At 42.2% G+C, this 23,142-nt stretch overlaps 1 protein-coding gene across 5 annotated transcripts in view; it reads right to left on the reverse strand.

The window, feature by feature from the left end:
* LOC120937272 (A-kinase anchor protein 7-like) overlaps positions 1–23,142 on the reverse strand; it is a 51,389-nt gene that overhangs the window by 11,264 nt on the left and 16,983 nt on the right. For 3 of the 5 annotated variants that reach the window (XM_040350339.1, XM_040350343.1, XM_040350342.1), the window contains 5 exons: positions 22,553–22,689; positions 19,565–19,725; positions 13,655–13,767; positions 8,191–8,335; positions 4,190–4,745 (listed from right to left, as the gene is read on the reverse strand). In XM_040350339.1, coding sequence (XP_040206273.1) covers positions 4,714–4,745; positions 8,191–8,335; positions 13,655–13,767; positions 19,565–19,725; positions 22,553–22,689 — 588 coding nt within the window. In that variant the 3' untranslated portion in view covers positions 4,190–4,713. Of the gene's footprint in view, positions 1–4,189; positions 4,746–8,190; positions 8,336–13,654; positions 13,768–19,564; positions 19,726–22,552; positions 22,690–23,142 lie in introns of those variants that run through there. The other 2 variants (XM_040350340.1, XM_040350344.1) reach the window with 2 other exon arrangements.

The raw sequence follows: 23,142 nt of genomic DNA on the forward strand, positions 1-23,142 counted from the left end.
AATCTTTATAAAGAATACTGTTATATTTGAAATACACTCTGTTTTTAAAGACGTAGAGAGCCGATTCATTATTTTAAAGGGCAGTATTAACCGTCGCAATATAACCATTGCTTCATTATACGCCCCTAATGAAGCTCAAACCTCTTTTTTCACTAAATTTTTTGACACACTTGACCTCTTCACCTCCCCCCACATGATCATTGGTGGGGACTTTAATCTAGCGGCACACCCCACACTTGACAGAAACAGAACATCCCCTTCCTCAAAAGCATTTACTAAAACCATAAATAAAATTCTAAACAAATCCCAATTGATAGACACATGGAGAGCCCACAACATTGGCATCAGAGGCTATACACATTACTCTTTCCCCCACGACTGTTTTGCCAGATTAGACTATGTATTCTGCACCCCTATCCTTTTGGCCAATTCCTCCAAAGCGTCCATTCACCCCTGCCCTTGGTCTGACCACAACATTGCAGCCTTCGAGACATCCCACATCGGACTTGCTCCAACCACATTCAACTGGCGTCTTAATGACTCCCTCCTTTCTGACCCAACTACTTACCAACAGATTAGAACCCACATTGAAAATTATTTTCAAGAAAATATCCCTGGAAATGCTCTCCCATCTTCCACCTGGGCTGCTCACAAAGCGGTCCTGAGAGGCCACATTATCAGTATAGCGGCGGCAAAACATAGATCCAAACTCACAGACATAAAGTGTCTCACCAGAGAATTGAATGTTCTATACAATAAGATTAACTCCTCCCCCTCCAAATCCTTAACGGATCTTATCTACTCTAAACGTCAGACCCTTAATACTCTCCTCTCCGAGGACACAGAAAAATCACTCAGATTCTCTAAAGCAAAATTTTTGCTTCATGGTAATTCTGCATCCGCAATGTTTGCCCGCAAACTAAATCAAGATGCCAAACCCCCTCACGTTTTTAAACTAAGAGACCCAATGGGAAATATGGTTACCCACCCTCAAGATGTCCTACAAATCTTCACTACATTTTACAAAAACCTTCTCTCTGGCCCCCAATCTCACCCAAAAGTTTCGGCCATGGACTGGCTGAATTCTTTACATCTCCCTAAACTAAACGAGGCCCAATCCTCCTCATTAAATGACCCATGCTCAGAGACAGAAATTGCAGACTTAATAAAATCCATTAAAACTTCAACGGCCCCTGGCCCAGATGGTTTTTCAGCCACCTATTATAAAAAATACTCCGCCCTACTTGTACCTAGTCTTACTCGTCTCTTTAACTATGTACTTCAGGGAGGCTACTTTCCAGAAGAAATGTTGCTAGCAAACCTATCCTTAATTCCCAAACCCCAAAAAGACCATTCCCTTCCCCAGAATTATCGCCCAATCTCAGTCCTAAACAATGATCTCAAACTATTCGGTAGACTACTTGCTAACAGACTCTCCTCAGTAATCACTTCACTCATCCACGTTGACCAAACGGGTTTCATCCCAGGACGACAAATCGTCGACAACATTAGATTAGTCACTAACGTTATACAAGACGCCAACCTTCGGTCCCACCCCTTATGCCTTCTCAGTCTCGACATCCACAAGGCCTTCGATAGCGTTAACTGGTCCTACCTCAACCACCTTCTCCCTAAATTCGGCATCTCACAAAAATTCATCCATGGCTTTAACGCTCTATACCACTTCCCTAAAACCAGAATAAAAATCCCCGGCAGTAATTCCGACTTCTTCCCTCTTAGCAGAGGTACTAGACAAGGTTGCCCCCTATCCCCCCTCCTCTTTGCTCTAGCCATTGAGCCTCTTGCCCATGCTATCAGGTCAAATCCAGATATCCAAGGTTACCTTAAAAACTCCCACCAATATAAACTAAGTCTATATGCAGACGATGCCCTTGTGTTCTTAACAAACCCACACACCTCCATCCCGAATCTCCTCTCCGTTCTCAACAATTTTCACAAACTTTCTGGCCTATCCATTAGCACCAACAAGTGCTCCATTCTCCCTATCAATTGCCCCCCCAATCTTACGAACCTATTGAAACAAAACTTCAATTTTATATGGTCCCCCACCTCTTTTAAATACCTCGGGGTCAACATAACATCCTCTCACAACCAACTCTACAAATCCAACTATCTCCCCCTGTTTTCAAAGATCAGCGCTTTACTCAAAGTTTGGTCCTCATATCATATTTCCTATCTAGGTAGAATATGTGCCTTTAGGATGACTATACTACCCAAGCTTTTATACTTCTTTAGGGCACTGCCAAATAATGTCCCCAAAACCCGTTTAGAAGCTCTACAAAGAGAAATCAATAAATTCATATGGTGTGGCAAAAAGCCTAGATGCAGCTACTCTCTCATGCACCGTTCCCAGACCAGTGGTGGCCTTGGCCTACCAAACCTATGGCACTACTATTTAGCAGCTAAACTAGTACAAATAGCCCAGTGGTTCTCCCCAGATGCAAATATCCCCTGGCTCCGTTTTGAAATATCCTCGATTCAGCCCTTGTATCTTAAAGGGATTCTGTGGTCTGGGGTAGCACACTCCCAAACTCTTTCCAAAAAAAACTCTATAGTTGCTCAGATGTTTCAGACATGGAGAAAGATTAATGTTAATCTACTCCTCTCCTCCTCTACCCCTCCCCTCGCATCATACCTAGAAGACCCCAGATTTTCATCTTCCCCCACAGACATGTCTACTTTCAATAAGTGAATTGCTGAGGGTCTTACCACTCTCAAATCACTCACCTCTAACTCATCTTTTCTCCCCTTCTCTACACTGCAGACCAGACATAATTTCCCTCCCTCCGCCTTGCCTCAATACACACAAATTCATACATTTTATACCAAATACTTCTCCACGTGCATTTCCCCTCCTAGCACCTTATTCGAACATATCTGCATATCCAACCCCAGAGACAAAGGCCTAATATCCTATCTCTACAAATATCTCAACTCCATGCACCAACCTGAAAAATCAAGCCCCATGGAGCGTTGGGAACTCGAGCTCAACTGCTCCTTCTCTGTAGACCAGTGGTTGGTCATGACAGATAACCTAAGGAAAACTAACCGTGCTGCAGCCTTCAGGGAGACCCCCTTAAAGATCTTCACCAGGTGGTACATGACCCCTGCTAAAATTCACTCCTTTTACCCCAATGTCCCCTCGAACTGCTTTAGAGGCTGCTCTGACATTGGCAATTACTTTCACATATTCTGGGAATGTAATAGATTACAACATATATGGCAAGCAGTTGTAGACAGTCTAGAGACCTCTCTTAAGAAAAAAATTACTCTTACCCCTCATGTTTGTCTATTGTTTGCCACGGTCCCTGATGTCCCCACCCCTTGTAATAGATTGATCCACTCCCTTATCAGCGCGGTACAATGGATGATTGCATGCAACTGGAAATCACAGTCCCTCCCATGGCCTCAAGTCGTTTCCAGAATGGAATCCATCAAACTCTCTGAACGCATCCACCACACCCTATTCGATAGCATGCATATTTTTACTAGTAAGTGGCTCTACTGGTCAACACCTTCTATATAATTCTCTCTATAATCTCCTTTCACATGCAGCACTTCTAAATCAACATATCTACCCTCCCCCATGATAATACTGACTTAGAGCATTCTATATTGATTTACCCTGCTGTTCTCTGCTGCATATTTGATCTCCTTTGTCTTAAAGCGGGGGTTCACCCTGTTAAAAAAAAAAAAATGTTTTTTTTTATTAGACCATTACTTTCGGCATCGTAGCGCGAGCTACGGTATGCCGGTCCTAAATTTTTAATCCCCGTACTCACTGTGCTATCGTTGATTGAAGAATCCGGGGAATGGGCGTTCCTATGGTGAGAGAAGGTGATTGACGGCCGGCCCTGGCACGTCACGCTTCTCCGGAAATAGCCGAAATAGGCTTGGCTATTCACGGCGCCTGCGCATAGCCTGTGCGCAGGCGCTGTGAATAGCCGAGACCTACTCCGGCTGTCTTCGGGGAGCGTGACGTGCCAGAGCCGGCCGTCAATCATCCTCCCTCTCCATAGGCACGCCCATTCCCCGCGGGAGTCGGATTCTTCAATCAACAATAGCACAGTGAGTACGGAGATTAAAAATTTAAGACCGGCATACCGTAGCTCGCGCTACGATGCCGAAAGTAATGGAATAATGAGGTGAAGGAGGGTGAACTACCGCTTTAAGTATACAAGTTGTTGTTCTCCTCCTTGTCATACTCTCTATATGTCATCCCCTTGATCATTGTCTCCATCTTATTACTCCCCTAATTGCTGATCCCTTACACACTGCACTGTATTGTACTGTTTTATTACCTGTCTTCCAAATAAAACTTTTTCGTAAACAAAAAATAAATGTCAGCAGCTGTATTTGCAGCTGCTGACTTTTATGAATTGTTTTCCCCAGGGGGAACACTGTTTTAAGAAATACTTATAGGTCTCTTCACCACACCCACCCTGAAAGTTGGCAGACTCATGAGCTTGTCTTTCTGCCACTATGCTAGGACTGCAAGCAGCTGATATAAAGTTAAATAAAAGATTGGCACCATATTGAACTTCGAAATACATTTAAGGATATATTAATCAACATAGAGCTGCATTAATCTGTGTGTCTTATTTGCTTGGAGTTTAGGTTTAAAGGGAACTTACACAAAGAGTAATTTACAGGGACTACCAATGCTGACCTCCATCTAAAAGTACTAGTTGTCTAGCTGTCTCTAAACGTTTTGAGTGAATGACCTGGAATAAGAATGTAGCAAGTGAATACCTGATTTTCAAAACATACTGTCAAGAAGTTTAAATGATTAGAGACAGCAATATCAATTATTGAATTCATTTATATACAACAGTGTCTTCAGCCTTACAGGGTGCAAATTAGCATAAAATAAATTTGTTAAATAAAACCACACAGACTTGATTAATTTCCTGAGTTATTTTAAGTCTATGAAGAGATTTTTAAACATAATAAAATTACCAATAAAAGCATGGACTACTTGATGATAAAATAAATACCAATTTATTCACAGTTTAGTCACTAAGAATCATATATATATATATATATATATATATATATATATATATATATATATATATATATATATATATATATTTATATTTATATACACACACACACACACACACAGATACACACACGAAATCTGATTTATCGCAATACATACACATATAAATGTTGAGTCAACAGTAATCAGTGCTATATATTTAGGCCTAGGTACTCATTCAGTACGTATCATCACCACTGTCTAAGAATACAATTTGGACTATACAGGTAGACAACAAGGTCCACCCCAATCAGTCCCTCCCCTCAAATTACCTGGAGCAGAATGTAAGGCTCAAGCTTATATCACTTGTTACACTGACAAAGCCCAACTGAATTACTTGATTTCTTCAGTGGAGATGACACCAGTGAATCGGATTTAATGCCACCAGTCTATCATACACAACGATGAAATACGCATTCAGTAAAATTCTGAATTGAGATAAAAATTGAATATTTTTTTTTTTTGCATAAGTGGTTATTAAATTTTACCTTACCAGCAAAGATAATTGTGGTGGAATATATGACCACACCCAGGGATACATAAGGGTCGAGAGGATGTTTAGATCTAGAGAGCATGTGTGTCTAAGAAAGCGTCTTTCGTTTGAAAGACTGTCCTCTTTGGGTCGAGAAAGTGATTCTTTTCCTCTCTGATCTTTCCACTTTTATTCCCAAAATTCCCTTAGATAAGGACTAGTCTAAAAGGTGTAGTTCAGAATATTTACACACATCTGATTGAAAGGCGTTGTTATTGAATCGCCTAAAGTTTACTTAGATGTTGACTGTACCCGTTTACCAGATGGTGCTCAAAGACCATGAATTCCTCTTTGAAGACTCTGAAAATTAGATCTCCTCTGATCAACTCTATCTGGGACATTATATTTTTACCCATAGGTTAAATTTAGATATAATACCCTCATAATAGTTGGAATGGGGTTCCCCATTGGATAATATCACCTGTGATGTTAATTTTTAATATACCTTAATTTCAATCAAAGGACATTTGCTTAAGATGCATGACATATCCAGAGATCAATTTTGAGGTAGTAATAATATATAGTAATAGTATATTAATAATATTATTGTAATAAGACATAATTATTTTTTATTTTAAGTATTACAATATACTGTATACCATAATTCTTGTCATAATTGGGTCCTTTATATAGAATGTTGCTCTGTATATAAAGAAATTGAAAAGCATTTAAATACCTTATATGTATTTATATTTTTCCAATTGTGTCCCTGAAGTCTAAACAATTTTTTTTAAATTCAGAAATTGTTCTTAGTTGAAATATTGAAATAAAATCAATTCCACCTGAACTGACCTCTCCAGATTTTTTCTTCTGCGAAGAAATTCACAGAAACGTTCATGCTTTGTATACCAACTCAGTTTGTTAGCCATTTTATGACAGAGAAACAATGAAAAAAGCTGCACAGGCAAAGAGTATTGGTTCTTGCCAGCTAAATACATTTAGTCTTTCTCAGTTATAAACTGGTGGGTGTCTGTTTGAATATCCAATATTCCCATTGTTCATCAGCACTGAGTGTCTTTGGTTGCAATTGAGCCTTTCTATGTTTTTGAAAATCAGCCCTTCAAGGACCTTTAGCTTTCAGACTTGTAAACACCTGGGGCTAGATTCATAAAGACTTACGACGGCATAGCAGTAGATACGCTGTCGTAAGTCCAAATCCGCGCCGTACGAGCGGTATGCTCAAATTGAGATACGCTTCTCTGTTGCTAAGATACGACCGGCGTAAGTCTCCTACGCCGTCGTATCTTAGATGCATATTTACGCTGGCCGCTAGGGGCGTGTACGTCGATTTACGCAGGGAATATTTAAATGACGTAGATACGCCTATTTACGAACGTATGCTCGCCCGTCGCATGTAAGATACGCCGTTTATGTAAGGCGTTTTCAGGCGTAAAGATAAACCACCAAAAAGATGGCGCAGCCAATGTTAAGTATGGACGTTGGACAGCCGTCGAATTTAACGTTGTTTACTTCGTTTGCGTAAGCCGATTCAGAATGGGGCTGGGCGTAGGTTACGTTCACGTCGAAAGCAAGGAGTATTTGCGACGTGATACTGAGCATGCGCCGTACGATCGGCGCTTCATTTACATGTATGGTAATGAATCGTGAATTCATTACCATACAACATGCCCCCTACCTGCCTATTTTGAATTAGGCGGGGTTACGCCGGGCCATTTGCGCTTCGCTGACGTAACTTAGGAGGCAAGTGCTTTGTGAATAAAGTACTTGCCTCACTATGTTTCGTCGGCGTAGTGCAAATGGGATGCGCTACGCCGACCTAAAGATATGCGGCTGTACGTGAATCTAGCTGCTGTTGTTTTGGGTTCAAGTTAAAGCGGGGGTTCACCCTATCGACGGGAAAAAAAATATTTTTTTTTCTTTTACCTTTAAATCAGGCATTGTAGCGCGAGCTACAGTATGCCTGTCCCGAATTTTTTCCCCCCATACTCACCTTGTAGTCGTCCATCGAAGATACCGGGGAATGGGCGTGCCTCTGGAGACGGAGGATGATTGACGGCCGGCTCTGGCGCGTCACGCTTCTCCGGAAATAGCCGAAATAGGCTTGGTCTTCACGACGCGTGCGCATAGCCTGTGCGCACGCGCCGTGAAGAGCCGAGACCTACTCCGGCTGTCTTCGGGGAGAGTGACGTGCCAGGGCCGGCCGTCAATCATCCTCCCTCTCCATAGGCACGCCCATTCCCCGCGGGAGCCGGAATCTACGATGGACGACTACGAGGTGAGTACGGGGTTAAAAAAATCGGGACAGGCATACTGTAGCTCGCGCTACAATGCCTGTCTCGATGGTAAAATCAACTACGAGAGGGTGAACTACCGCTTTAAGTCAGGCTGCATATTTCATTAATATTATTTTAATTAATAATTTTATGCCAGAAAAACTCTGACAATACTAAAGGACTTTGATCAGCCAAACAGCTCCGACTATTTTTTGGGAAAAAAAGGGCTCAACAATGTCCTTTTTACAGAAAATACTAGTTGCATTTTTCCAACAATTTTAATACAAGCAACTTCGTATTCTCCCTTCGATAGATACCTAGCAGCATAGTATAAGATATAATACTGTAGTAGAATTTACCAATGAAGATGGAAGCCTCAGTATGATAGTATCCATCAGGCTGTCTTGCCTTGTCCATTGAGCAAAGATCAAGTCTGGACACTGTTTCGTCTCCAAAATAATGTTTCCTGAAGGTTCTGTACAAACTAGGGTAAATTATTACTCCCTAAAAAGAGAAAAATTAACATCACTCCATGTATCTTTTAAGTATGAAAATACTGTATACACAGAACAGACATATAATTCTGACCACCCACCTAATTTACAGTAGGTGTTGATGATGATCATCGCGGCGACGGCGCGACACGTCAACGCGGAGGGAATTCCGCGGGGATTTTGATCTCATGGTTAGTACAACCATGAGATCAAAATCCGCCAGAGGATTTATCCGCGGAAACGGTCCCCCAGACCGTTTCCGCGGATCGATCCTCTCGTGTGTACTAGACCTTAGGGTCAGGACCTAAAAAAAAAAGGGGCACTGCAATAACACACAAAATGAACATGTAAGAATAAAGGGCCAGATTCAGGTAGAAGTGCGGCGGCGTAACGTATAGTAGATACGTTACACCGCCGCAAGTGCCTGATTCACAAAGCACTTGCGATGAAAACTACGCCGGCGGCCTCCGGCGTAAGCCCACGTAATTTAAATGGGCGTGTGCCATTTAAATTAGGCGTGCTCCCGCGCCGGACCTACTGCGCATGCTCCGTTTCGGAATTCCCGCTGTGCTTTGCGCGCAGTGACGTCATTTTTTCGAACGGCGACACGCGTAGCGTAATTCCGTATTCCCGGACGGCTTACGCAAACTACGTTAATTTTTACATTTCGACGCGGGAACGACGGCCATACTTTATACAGCAATGCGATTGCTGTGTAAAGTTAGGGCAGGTCAAATAACGACTAAAATTGCGATGGGAAACTTGACTACGGACGACGTAGCGAACGCGAAAATCCGTCGTGGATCCGCCGTAACTGCTAATTTGCATACCCGACGCTGGAATACGATGCAAACTCCCCCCAGCGGCGGCCGCGGTACTGCATCCTAAGATCCGACAGTGTAAAACAATTACACCTGTCGTTTCTTATGGATATCTATGCGTAACTGATTCTATGAATCAGTCGCATAGTTAGAAACAGAGATACGACGGCGTATCAGGAGATACGCCGTTGTATCTCTTTTGTGAATCTGGCCCATAGAGAGGGCAGTTAAATTTACACTTGTATATTTTAGGCCAAATTTGGCGTGTGATCTACCTGATCTGCTATGATGAAAAGCATCCTCTGCATTTTTCCTTTTCTCAGCGAGTAGATATATAACAGTAATAATACATTATTCTATTTTCTAATACCAAAAGGGGGTTTATTTAGAAAAGGCAACTTTATGTATATGCTGGCTATAATATTGTATCAACCATTTCCTTTCAGTAAACTATATTTTTTACAGAACAATATTGACGGGTAAAACTTTTCCAACAACAAAAAATTAAAGAGTGAGATACTTTCGCTACTGAAGTCTTTTTTTTCTTGTGTCAGATGCTTGTACACTTACCATGCACACAACAGCAGGTTGCATGTCAGGGCCCACAATATACAAAGATAGCTTTAGGGAGGGCGTCTAACCTTTTATCTACTGGATATCCTTCATGGGGTCCATGAGGAGCTAGATACGGTCATAGAGGGCTTAGCTGATGTGTGGGATTTTAGGGACCCCCCTACTAGACACTTTAGGGTGAGCAGGCATCGGCTAGAAATAGCCTCCCTGCGTTTTGGAAAAATATCTGTAGCAGGCATGCCATCCTGATCAAATTCCTAAAAAGGAGAGGATTCTTCCCCAGCAGATTGCTCCTCCTCTGGTACTGCATCTGGCTCAAGGGCAAAGTTAAAGACTGAACTCATAGGGCAGGTAGATGAGGCACCGGGGTGATCTCAGCAGTCTAAGGCCTTAAAAGGGGTTGTAAAGGTATTTTTTTCCCCCCTAAATAGCTTCCTTTACCTTAGTGCAGTCCTCCTTCACTTACCTCATCCTTCCATTTTGCTTTTAAATGTCCTTATTTCTTCTGAGAAATGCTCACTTCCTGTTCTTCTGTCTGTAACTACACACAGTAATGCGAGGCTTTCTCCCTGGTGTGGAGAAAGCCTCTTGAGGGGGCAAGCAGGAGTGTCAGGATGCTCACTAACACACAGCTCCTTTCTTTGCAAAGTAGAGAGTGTCCTGACGCTCCTGCTTGCCCCCTCCCCCCTCAAGAGGCTTTCTCCACACCAGCAAGAAAGCCTCACATTACTGTGTGAAGTTACAGACAGAAGAACAGGAAGTGAGGATTTCTCAGAAGAAATAAGGACATTTAAAAGCAAAATGGAAGGATGAGGTAAGTGAAGGAGGACTGCACTAAGGTAATGGAAGCTATTTAGGGGAAACATTTTTTAACTTTACAACCCCTTTAACAAGGGCAGACATTCTGGCCATGAACTTACACTGTGACAGAAAATGCCTCTTTTCAGACGGGGGGAGAATGAGAGTAGCGTTAAAATGGGTTTGCAGAAGGGCCAGTGGAAGGCAGAGAGTCAGAATGGGGGCAACTATCAGAGGAGAGGGTACCAGGGCCCTGAACCGATGTGCTACAACTCCTAAAGGCTGCACTTTTCAGCCCATGTGATCCCTTAACTTTTGGCTCCAGGAAGCTATGCATGTGAACAAAATGTCCCCAATGGGGTACTCATGACCTCTGCAGCAGTGGTGTAGGGGGGATGCCTCAGTGTAAGCACCTGCAGGCTGCTGTAAACCAGGATCAGCAAAAGTAAATCACTATTAATGTGCTCACAGGAGATGTTGCTTGGCCAGTAAACTGAATCCAAACAAGAAGGGGCACAGTGCACATTTGCAGTTAACTCCCTCAAAACAAGACAGCACATGTTCAGATCAGCTTCAGGAACAGTACAAATTCATAGAGGAAAGAGTGAATGGCACAATAGTGGCACAATAGTGGCACCAACAAAAGCCTTCTAGCAGATCACTTCAAACTTTCTCCAAATCCCTTAACTCTGGTCATCCTAAAATGACTGACCATGTCGCTATAAGGGTTGACGGAGGTTTCTGCACATCTCAAATAGTGAAATCAAATGGGCGCCTTGGGTGAATGTTTAAGGGACTTCCACCCTATACTTATGTTCAGTATAAGTAATTTTTATAGGATAAGTTCACCTTTGGAACATGCCCAATGCTGCAGCTGCTGCCTGATCCTCCTCCCTCCTTATGACAGCAGTATGGGGAGAAGTTCTCTGTACTAGCTGTCACACTGTGTGTGAATGAACTACAAGCCCCTACACCCTTTGCGGCTGTCGGCTTGTAGTTCTCAATGAACAACCACAGGATTGTGGAGCACTGTTGTAGTTAATTGATTCTTCTATCAGTGTATCTGTCTGCCCATATTGGATGTATGGGTACACAGATACACTGACAGATCTGCAGCAGACCTGCATGGCACCAGCTTATTGTTTTTTTTTTTTTACCAAAAATAGGTAGAAGAATACGTATCGGCTTAAACTGAGGAAACATTTTTTTTTATATATTTTTGGGGGATATTTATTATAGCAAAAAGTAAAAAATATTGCATTTTTTTCAAAATTGTCGCTCTATTTTTGTTTATAGCGCAGAAAATAAAAACCGCAGAGGTGATCAAATACCACCAAAAGAAAGCTCTATTTGTGGGAAAAAAAGGACGCCCATTTTGTTTGGGAGCCACGTCGCACGACCGCGCAATTGTCAGTTAAAGCGACGCAGTGCCGAATCGCAAAAAGGGGCAAGGTCCTTTAGCTGCATTTTAGTCCGGGTCTTAAGTGGTGAAGGTATAACTAAAGGCAAAACTTTTTTTTTTATTTGTATAGAGTGGTGAGGGATTAGAACAAATGTCAGGTTTTGACTGCTGTGTGTAACACCATTGGGGAGATTCACTCCCTTTGGCTCCATTTACACTAATGCGTTTTTTGATGCATTTTGCAGAAATGCAGAGACATTTTTTAACATGGTTTTCTATAGAACGATTTTAGAAAGGGTCAGGGACTTTTTTCCTGCAAAAAGCAGCGTTTTGCATGTAATATAATTCAACGGACCCACAATCAAAACGCATGTACCGCATTTTTGCTGCGTTTTGTGGTTTCCTTTTTTTTTTTTATCTGTTTATAGTTGGTTGTTAAAAGGAAATGTAAAAAAAAAAAAAATGCAAAACGCAAATTGTGGTAAAAACGCTCGTTGAAAAACGCAGCAAGCACCGCAAAAAGCACTGCAAAAATGCTCAAAAGCAACATGCATAGGTGTGGAAATTTTTAAAAAGACTGTCTAAAAAGAAACCCTCATATCGGAAAGGGAAACAGCAGGCAAAAAAAAAGAAAAAGAAACATGTTCTAACCCTCACTATGTAATACAAAATGAAAAAACAAATTTTCGTTTTGGATACTGTATACTTTTAGGAGAAATCCAAACACAGAGTAGGAATACATGAAAACAATCCCTTCCTCTGTTCTAGATTCAGACTCACATTCCAACCACTTCAGCCACCACTTTTTGGCTGCATGTTTCAATGTACTTTCTTTCATATGCAAAGAAAAGCTCTGAGTAAATGCCCATTTGTAGTAGATAATATTTTCAATATAGAAAAGAAGGTAATTTTAATAAGTTTGGTTTACTTTCCCATAGCAAGATTAAAGGGTTTGAAAAGGATTTTTTTTTTATCTTACTAGCTTCCTTTACCTTAATGCAGTGCTGTTTTCATGTCCTCATTGTTCGTTTTTGCTCTCAAGTTGCTGTAATTCTTTTCTGATCTCCACACTTCCTGGTTGTCTGTTTCCTGATAACCACAGTACTGGGAGCTTTCTCTCTGTGGTCACTAATCATGGAGGTGTGATTACTGTGTGTCTAAAACCCCTCAGCACCAATCAGTTTTGTTTTCCAAACCATCACTGCCCTGTATTGGCTCTGTGGCTCTGTACATCACAGAAGCAGGAAACATGCAAAAACGAAACTAAAAACTGCAGGTACATTATATGATTGATTTCTATCTATTTTTAAAAGGAATCAGTTAACTATTATGTCTCTATACCCTGTAAACAGTAATTTCATCAAAAAATGTTCCTTTACAACTCCTTTAACATAAAATTAAAGGACTAATTTATTTTATTGGTATTTTCTTCCAATATCCTAGAAAAAGGTAAATGATAAAAAAAATACCAGCTTTGACAGGGATTCTTGGTGGGCAGGTAGCTATAACCTAGCTGCAATGACCATTCTAAGCCCTCCCTTCCTTTGCAGCACGAAAAAAAATGTAATGCAGCAAATATTTGACATTGCACTACCCAGGAATCCATCGATATCTTGCCTTGGAGTTGCTGTTACAGTTTTAGAACATCTAAGGTTGGTGGACAGGAGAAAGGCAGATTCATGCGGCAGAGATGATAGTGAAAAAACCTCTATAACCCCCCCTTTAAAGGACTTACCTGCTCTTGTAAGTCTGGTGCACTTTCCATATTCATAAGTGTCAAATGTGGTATAGAGCTGTTATTTACCACTTTAAAAAGCTCTTTGTCTTTGAATGTATTTTTTACAGTATCTGCAAGTTAGCGAAAGAAAACAGTGTTAAAAAACAACTGTGCAACTATATGATTAAAGTATTAATTCTTGGCACAAAACATAAAAAAAAAAAAAAAAGGAAAATTCCTTTTAAGAGAACTAGTTGCACATGCTGTTTAGGATGTCAATTTAGACTGGTGTGTTATTTTATTGAAGAGTAAGACCCCTTTCACACTGAGGAGTTTTTCAGGCGGTACAGCGCTAAAAATAGCGCTGCTATACCACCTGAAAAACTCCTGCCCAGCAACTCAATGTGAAAGCCGGAGGGCTTTCACACTGAGGTGATGCGCTGGCAGAAGAGAAAAAAATCTCCTGTCAGCAGCATCTTTGGAGCGGTATGTATACCGCTCCTTCCTCGCTCCTTCCCATTTAAAACAATGGGAAACCGCGGCACATTTCGGGCGGTATTAACCCTTAATCGGGCTCTAGCGGGGGTTAATACCGTACCGCTAGCAGCCGAATCCCGCGGCAATTCCGACGGTATAGCGCCGCTATACCGCCTCCGCGCCTCCTGCCCCAGTGTGAAAGAGACCTAAGTGTCATTAGTTATGTTGTCTAGGTAGTATTGCTTCAGTGTTCTTAGGAAGGCTTTGAAAACATAAGTATTGAATAAAAAAGAAGAAGATACCATGGGGGGGGGGGGGGGGGGAATTTATAATGGGTTATGACAGGGGTGTCCAAACTTTTTTCAAAGAGGGCCAGATTTGATGAAGTGAACATGCGTGAGGGCCGACCATTTTGCCTGACATTTTTTGAACCATTAAAATTTGGTCTAAGTGTGTTTGCCTGAGCACTAATACACTGCCCAACAAGAATTATCTTGCCTTTGTGGCTGTGTGTGGTGAAGAGATGAGCTTGGCGTGTTTTTTGGATATACCGTATTTATCAGTGTATAACACGCACCTTCACTTTAGGAGAGAAGTTTCAGGAAAAAGATGTAAATAAAAAACTGTGAAGCAAAATAAGGGTCATTGCCCGTCAATGCAGCCTCTCCATTGCCATGAAAGCAGCCTCTCCATTGCCATGAAAGCAGCCTCTCCATTGCCATGAATGCAGCCTGTCCATTGCCATGAATGCAGCCCCATCGATGCCCATCTGCAGCCTCGGAGTGGAGGGGGGGCGGGACGAGCACCAACAGATTACATACAGGAGAATCTCCTGTTTACACAGCAGCCTCTTTAATACAATGTCCCGCCTCCTATGATGGACAGAGGAGTTGTCCAATAGCAGCCCAGGAGACGAGACTTCCTATTACAGATGCCGCCGAGTAAACAGGAGATTCTCTTGTATGTAATTTGACAGCACTCATTCCCCCCTCCCTGTCCCCTCAGAGGCAGCGCCGATAAATACAGTATATATCCAAATTACCAGGGGGGCCACATTAAACTGGAATGGGGGCCGCAATTGGCCCCCGGGCCAGACTTTGGACATGCCTGGGTTATGAGTTAGGATCGCTACAGTAATCAAATGTAAATTCCTATCTGCCCAAACTTTGTTTTTTACTCGCCTCTAAATTTATGACTTTGTCACAGGGGCTGCCAAGATCTTCTCACTGCTAGATTCAGCAGAAGGGAACTATCAGAGCACAATGGGGTTGATTTACTAAAGGGAAATCCACTCTTCACTGCAAGTGCAGTCGCTGTAGATCTAAGGGGAAGCTCTGCTGATTGTATCACCCAATCATGCGCAAGCAAAAATGCTGTTTTTTATTTTCCTTGCATGTCCCCTCAGATCTACAGCGACTGCATTTGAAAGTGCACTTTTAGATTGGCCTTTTGTAAATAACCCCCATAGTGTCACTTCCTTTGAATGCAGGGTATGCCACTGGACAAACACTGGTTTGCAGTGAAGGTGCAATGCTGATAACCCTGTGAATTTTACACTGTGCCAAACAGCACTGTCACCCTGTAAAACAGGGGTGTCAAACTCAAGTTTATCGTGGGCCACAATAGCATTATGGTTGCCCTCCCAGGTTGCATCTGTAAGCCTATGTAAATGTATGCAGGGTTATGTACAGGGTGCAGAGTTCAGTGGTGGGCTATGTACAAAGTGCAATCTCAGGGGGACCCATGCACAAAGTGCAGAGTTCAGGGATGAACTAAATACATAGTGCAGAGTTCAGGGGTGCGCTATGTACAGAGTGCAGGGTTCAGGGATGTGCTAAATACATAGTGCAGAGTTAAGGAATGTACTATGTACAGAGTGCAGAGTTCAGGGATGCACTAAATACAGGGGTGCGCTATGTAGAGAGTTCAGGGTTGCACTATATAGAGTGCAGAGTTCAGGGGTGCACTATGTACTGAGTGCAGAGTTCAAGGGTGCACTATGTACAGCATTCAGGGGTGCGCTATATACAGAGTGCAGAGTTCAGGGTGCACAAGTACAGAGTGCAGAGTTCAGGGGTGCTTTATGTACTGAGTGCGGGGTTCATGGATGCACTATGTACAGAGTGCAGGGTTCAGGGGTGCGCTATGTGCAGAGTTCAGGGGTGCACTAGGTACACGGTGCAGAGTTCAGGGTGCACTATGTACAGAGTGTGGGGTTCATGGGTGCGCTATGTACAGAGTGCAGGGTTCAGGGGTGCGCTATGTACAGAGTGCAGGGTTCAGGGGTGCGCTATGTACAGAGTGCAGAGTTCAGGGGTGCGCTATGTACAGAGTGCAGAGTTCAGGGGTGCGCTATGTACAGAGTTCAGGGGTGCACTATGTACAGAGTGCAGGGTTCAGGAGTGCGCTTTGTACAGAGTGCAGGGTTCAGGGGTGAGCTACGTACAGGGTGCTAAGTTGGGGGGTGTGCTATGCACAGAACACAGGGTGGAGGAGTGCACTATATACAGGAGTTCAGGGTTGAGGAGTGCAAGGTTCAGCTCTCTTCACAGGCTGTCCACATCTCACTTCTACCCTTGCTCAGTTCTGACCTCTGCACCCCCATCCCCCACTTCTGTACACACCATACTCCACAGCCCCTATCTTTCCCACCCCAAAGCTTCCTCACATCTCACCTTGTCAAAAATTACCCAGCCCAGATCTAGTACCTCCTGCAGTGTAGGCGGCTCTGCCTCTCTCTGACTTGCAGCGAGATCATTGGTCGGCATCTGTGCACCTGGCACAGATGAGGATCACAGTACACCCTACCACATGATGCCCCACTCCACCTGTGACCACACTGCATCTGAATCTTCCTTGTCCCTGCCAGGAGTGCAGGGCAGGCAGGGATCTGTGAGAGCCGCTGAGAGAAAAGCTGTCCTTGTAAACGTAAAAGGCTTCTGTGTTTACAAGTCACAGTGGTGAGCAGGGACCAGAGGGCGAGAGCCAAAGGTGGCGGCGGAGTTCCACTACGTTCTGGCTGAAAAATCCCTGGGTGTGAGGGCCAAATAAAATCATCTGGCAGGCCAGATTAGGCCCACGGGCCTTGTGTTTGAAACATGTGCTGTAGAGGAAGGCCCATGGATTGGCAGGAATCAGGATCACCAAGAATTTATTCTAGACAACCTAAAGGATGTACTTTTATTTGTAAGAGGGGTTTGGCAGGATAAATGTTACTTTTTGGATATAGGCATAGATGTTGTTATAGTTCAGATTAATTGGGATATTTGCACTAGTAGGCAGCCTTTGTTTCTTAGACTTGCCTTTTGTTCCTTCCTGTTCTTGTTTGCATAAGTGTAGTCCTTTCTTTTCCACGTTATGTATGTTCCACATCCATTTTGACATTAAATATTATTAAATCATAATTCACTAATCTAAATGATTTATTTAATGATTTAGTTGAATTAGTTATTTATATAATGATGGATGTATATTGATCTATGACATTTTCTAGGATTAGGTGGGAATGGACAGTAGGAACAGAGAAGCAGTACAATGAAGAGAAGAAGTACTGAAAAAAACATCCAGAGAAAAATAGTGATTATCTAGGGAGCAGAGGCACTACGGGTGGAGTAGACAATCGGGAGAGGATTCCTGGAGAAGAGGAATCCACAATGAATGTAAAAGCAATACTAAATATGAGAGCAGAAAAAAGATCACAGTGGAAGGGTAACACTACAAAGCAGAGAAGTAATGCCCCGTACACATGACCGGTTTTCCCTTCGGAATAAACTCCGACGGAGTTCCGCTCAAGCTGTCTTGCTTACACACGGTCACACCAAAATCAGACTGTCAAGAACATGGTGACATACCACACTATGAGCCGAGAAAAATGAAGTTCAATGCTTCGACTTGATTCTGAGCATGTGTGGTTTTTAGTCCGTTGGAATTGCATACAGACGAATGGAAATTCCGATAGAAATTTGTTCTCTATCTAATCCCGTCCGGAATTTTCGATGGAAAAGCATACACACGGATGGAATATCCGATGAAAAGCTTCCGTCTGACTTTTTCCGTCGGAAATTCCACTTGTGTGTACAAGGCATATGAGAGGGAATGCTATAGTGAGCAATAGAGTTGAGGTAGGGCATGCATCTGAATGGTGTAGCACTAAATGTATGCAAGAATCCTCCAATACTGATAAAAGCAAACAGAAAGTGCCCTTCTCTTTTTATATTATAAAGTATACACTGAATAACTTTACCTTTGGTTTCTACATTTCTGCAACTACATAATATGAACACTAGATGGCCTCAGAACAATGTATTTCATATTGCTTTTTAAATGATTGTAGCTGTTGTTTGGGCACTAGATGTCCTTATGCTGTCTAGTCTTGTGCCTTTGTATATACAAAATGATATGTAGAACCCATTTTTTGCTTTTTACAAAGCCGTATGGATAAAACATCCATCTTCCTCCAGCTGCTGTGTTGCCGTCTTTGATGATCTAGTTTATTATTATGCTTTATTCACACTTGCACTGAGGGCCATATGGGGGATGACGCAATTCATCTTTATGGGATGCAACTGAGCAAGCATGGCCATTAGGGTTATAGTATTTCCAAGAAGGGTGTATACAAAGCTTGGGAAATCCTATGAAGGTATTAGATTCAGAAGGATGATGGACAGCAGAGAAAAATATACTTTTAGGAATGTGAATGTGCTTTTTAAAAGGGGTTGTAAAGAAAAAAAAAATGTTTTCCCTAAATAGCTTCCTTTACCTCAGTGCAGTCCTCCTTCACTTACCTGTTCTTCTGTCTGTAGCTCCACACAGTAATGTGAGGCTTTCTTCCTGGTGTGGAGAAAGCCTCTTGAGATGGGGAGGGGACGAGCAGGCAAGTCAGGACACTCTCTACTTGGCAGATAAAGGAGCTGTGTGTTAGTGGGCGTCCTGACACTCCTGCTCGCCCCCTTCCCCCTCAAGAGGCTTTCTCCACACCAGGAAGAAAGCCTTGCATTACTGTGTGGAGTTACAGACAGAAGAACAGGAAGTGAGAATTTCTCAGAAGAAATAAGGACATTTAAAAGCAAAATGGAAGGATGAGGTAAGTGAAGGAGGACTGCACTAAAGTAAAGGAAGCTATTTAGCGAAAATAGTCCTTTTACAACCCCTTTAAAAGGACTGTCTCACTGCTGACCAGAAAGTAACTACTTATCAAGCATATGCTGGCTACAATGGTTCCCCTATCACTATTTTTCAATTCGCAAAGTTCTAGTTTATACACTTATACTGGCCTCTTTCTAATGTTAAGAAAATAACAACCAGGATTTATGTAAAGATGTACCATGGAATACTATTTTCTAAATAAAAATGGAAATATGAAAGGGGTGCAACATATCAACAGATGCTACATTAAACACGAAATCTAAATTATCACGATTTACTGAGTGTTTTTTTTTGGAACCCTCTTACCAGTAATTTCTTTAAGAGTAGCTTTTGAAGGATCCTCCGCTATCTTTGCAAAGACAACTTGATTATTAAAATGAGATACACCAAGAAATTGAAGGACCAAATCTTTTCCCTGCAGAATGTCCTCGATCTTCACCTTACTCTCCAAAAGTGCATCAATCGCTCTAGGGAAGAAAAAAAATGATAAAATGCTCGTTAGAGCAACTCAACAGATGCATACGTTCCTTCCCTTCACTCCCTGGCCGCACTATTCACCACCAGACGCAAAGAAAAAAAAAGGTGATTGTTCCTCATGACAACAGTGGTGTTTGTAAATTGGCTTACTGAGATTGATACAGAAGCTATGCACGGATCCTCCTGGCCCTGTTGAGAAAGCAGCTGACTGGTATTTAACCAGCTTTAAGCTGCTTTTGCATTCCCATAGACTTGTATGAGGAGAAGGGCAATTCTGATGTGAACAAAAGCCTATTAATTTGTGTTCCCACCTGGTTGGTATTTTACTGGCCAAGATAGTAAAAAGATAACTGGACTGTAATTTAATTAATAGGCAAAATATAATAAGGCCAGTATTTTTGGGCCATCATGTTTGAACTAAAAAATGTGGGAGAGATATAATTTTGCCCCTGTATAATGTTTCCCTAAAAATAAGCCCGGGTCTTACTGTATATTCATTTTGGCAACAAAAGACACAGTAGGGCTTTTTTTCGGGGTAGGTCTTACCATGTACTTTATTGTCTTTTCTCGCCCTCTCCCCAGTGTGAACTGAAGTAAAATGCTTGTAAAATCCTATAACCCAGTGGTCCCCAACCTTTTTGGCACCGGCATTGTGGATGAAAATTGTGCCAGGGCAAGAGGGGGGGTATGTCTGGGTAACGATGCGGTTTTTCGCAGCCAATTTGTCAGGAAATGGCTGGTGTTAGCACTTCAATCATCACAATACCATGGTTAATATGGAGTCAGGATGATTGAAGCACATTATTTTTATTATTATACTGCAATATAAAATTATATAGTTCAACTCACCATAATGCAGAATCTGCTACCAGATGTGGCTTGCCACGGTGCCTGTCACCAGATGCAGATTGACACAGCCACATGCTATCAGATGCAGATTGCCACATGCCACCAGATGCAGATTGCCACATGCCACCAGATGCAGATTGCCACATGCCATCAGATGCAGATTGCCACATGCCATCAGATGCAGATTGCCACAGCCACATGCCACCAGATGCAGATTGCCACATGCCACCAGATGCAAATTGTCACAAGCCACCAGATGCAAATTGTCACATGCTACTGTCCTAGATGCACATTGTCACTAAGCACAGTGAGTTCCGCGTGAGAGAGAACAGTGGTGATGCGGGGCGGGCAGTGGAAGATGTCATCTCTCTGCTCGCCTGCTTCACCCCTAACAGTGTAGCGTCGGGGCTGTGTGGGCGAAAGTGCAGCACCTCAGCGCAGATTTCGCGGCCCGCAGGTAAACAGGCTGCGGCCCGGGGGTTGGAGACCCCTGCTATAACCCACTCTTCCCCGCAATTATATTACAGAAATGCACACATTGTACATTATACAGGCAGTCCCCGAGTTACGAACACAATAAGGACTGTGTGTTTGTTCATAATTAAAATTTGTGTGTAAGTAACACTGCATTTGTAAGTGCAACTTCCAGCTGTGCATGGATGTTGGATGTCCCGGGTGCTTCTGGGCATGCAGTTATGTTATCTTCTGACCATGCAGTACATGTAGTACTGCAGTGTGGGATGTGTACGGCACTGCAAGATAGCTGCTCTGAGGTATCCAGGATCAGCGTGGAGCACAGGAGGCTGGCATTGAGGTCGTTCATAAGTAGGAGTCGTTCGTAACTCGGGGACTGCCTATATACTACTGTAATAGAGTGGATTTGATTTTACAAGCATTTTAAACAAGGGCTTAATTTCGGGGCAGGGCTTATATTGCAGCCCTCCTGGAAAATAATGCTAGGTCTTATTTTCGGGGTAGGTCTTATTTTTGGGGAAACACAGTAGAAATCATTAGTCAGACCTCATCTGGAAAATGCAGTTTAGTTTTGGGCACCAGTTCACAAAAAGGGACTGGTGCCTAGAGAGAAGAGCAACCAAATTGATAAGAGGCATGGAGGAGCTCAGCTATGAGGATAGACTTGAGGAACTGAATTGGATTCTCTTTTGAGAGGAGGCAATAAAGGGCGGATAGGATCAACATATATATATACTGTAAATACATACAGTAAGTGGTCCATGTAGTGAACTTGGTGTTGAGTAATCCATGTTAAGGTCATCATAGAGGACATGGGGGCAAAGCAGGCTTCACCTCCACATACTAAACGGTTTCTTTACAGTAAGAGCCGTTTGTTCAGGGACTTGTTCTGGCCAGTTCAGTAGATTGTTTTTAAAAACAGCTGGATGTGTTCCTAAATGCACAAACTATAATAGGATATGACCATATATAGGTAATAACATTAGAGTTTGTTGATCTGGGGAATATTCATTTGCCATAGGCTGACGGAAATTTTTTTTTATTGTTGGAGCAAGTTGGACCATGGTCATGGTACACTAGGTTTTTTTTTTTTCCGCCTTCCTCTGGGTGAACAGTGGGTATAGTGTTCTGTATATGGAGGTTTTCTGTTATTGACCAAACTCCATAAACTTGGGTATTTTTAAATCAAACTTTATTACTATGTATGTGTTGCTCAAAGCAAACCTATTCCTTCTGGTGTCAATGTAAGTTTTAAAGTCCAAACAAGTCCCTATAGACAACATACACTGATTTTATTTCAGATTCCTTTATATATGAACCCCAAATTGTTACCATTCAGTATTAAAGGGGACCCATCTGCTTTCACGTCTCAAGTCTGTAGTCCTTTTTATTATTATTATTTTTATAAAGCTTTATTTTTTTTATGGTATCAGTTTTGTATAAAACGAGAAAAATAAATAACCAGAACAGCTCATTTGACTACAGAATCCTTACATGCTCACATCTTCTTCTCGGTTTATTTGCATCAGGCAGAGTGTAAGGTGATATGAGCCTTTGTTTTTCATCACTGAAGAAAATCGGTCATCCTTCTGTACAACACTATCTTGAAAAATCTGGATGTTTTCAAGAATCTAAGCATGAAAATAAAGTGACAGTTATCTCTCTCACTTGTAATCTATGTAACTAAGATTGCATTTTTTCTATCTGGAAACAAATTTGCAATTTTTTTTTCTCTGAATAACCACATGTAGAAAAGTAGGTCTATACTGGCCAATATGAAATATGAGCAGGGATGTCATAGGAAAGTTATACTCCATAGTTTACCTGTCAGCGGCGAGAAACCCCTCTTACATAGCTCCCTACCCTTCTATCTCACTACCGGAGAAGACCCTTTTTAACATGCCTTTGGACGCATCTAATAACTGCATTGCAGTACCATAAACTTTGATTGGGTTTGGGCTTCAAAAACCAGTTTCCAGTTGATTTTTGGACAATTATAATCTCCATGGCTGTTTCTCTACGCAATATGGCCCAGATTCACAAAGCACTTACGCCGACGTATAACACGTTACGCCGACGTAAGT

Source organism: Rana temporaria, chromosome 4 (assembly GCF_905171775.1).
Source record: "Rana temporaria chromosome 4, aRanTem1.1, whole genome shotgun sequence".
Classification (NCBI taxonomy): domain Eukaryota; kingdom Metazoa; phylum Chordata; class Amphibia; order Anura; family Ranidae; genus Rana; species Rana temporaria.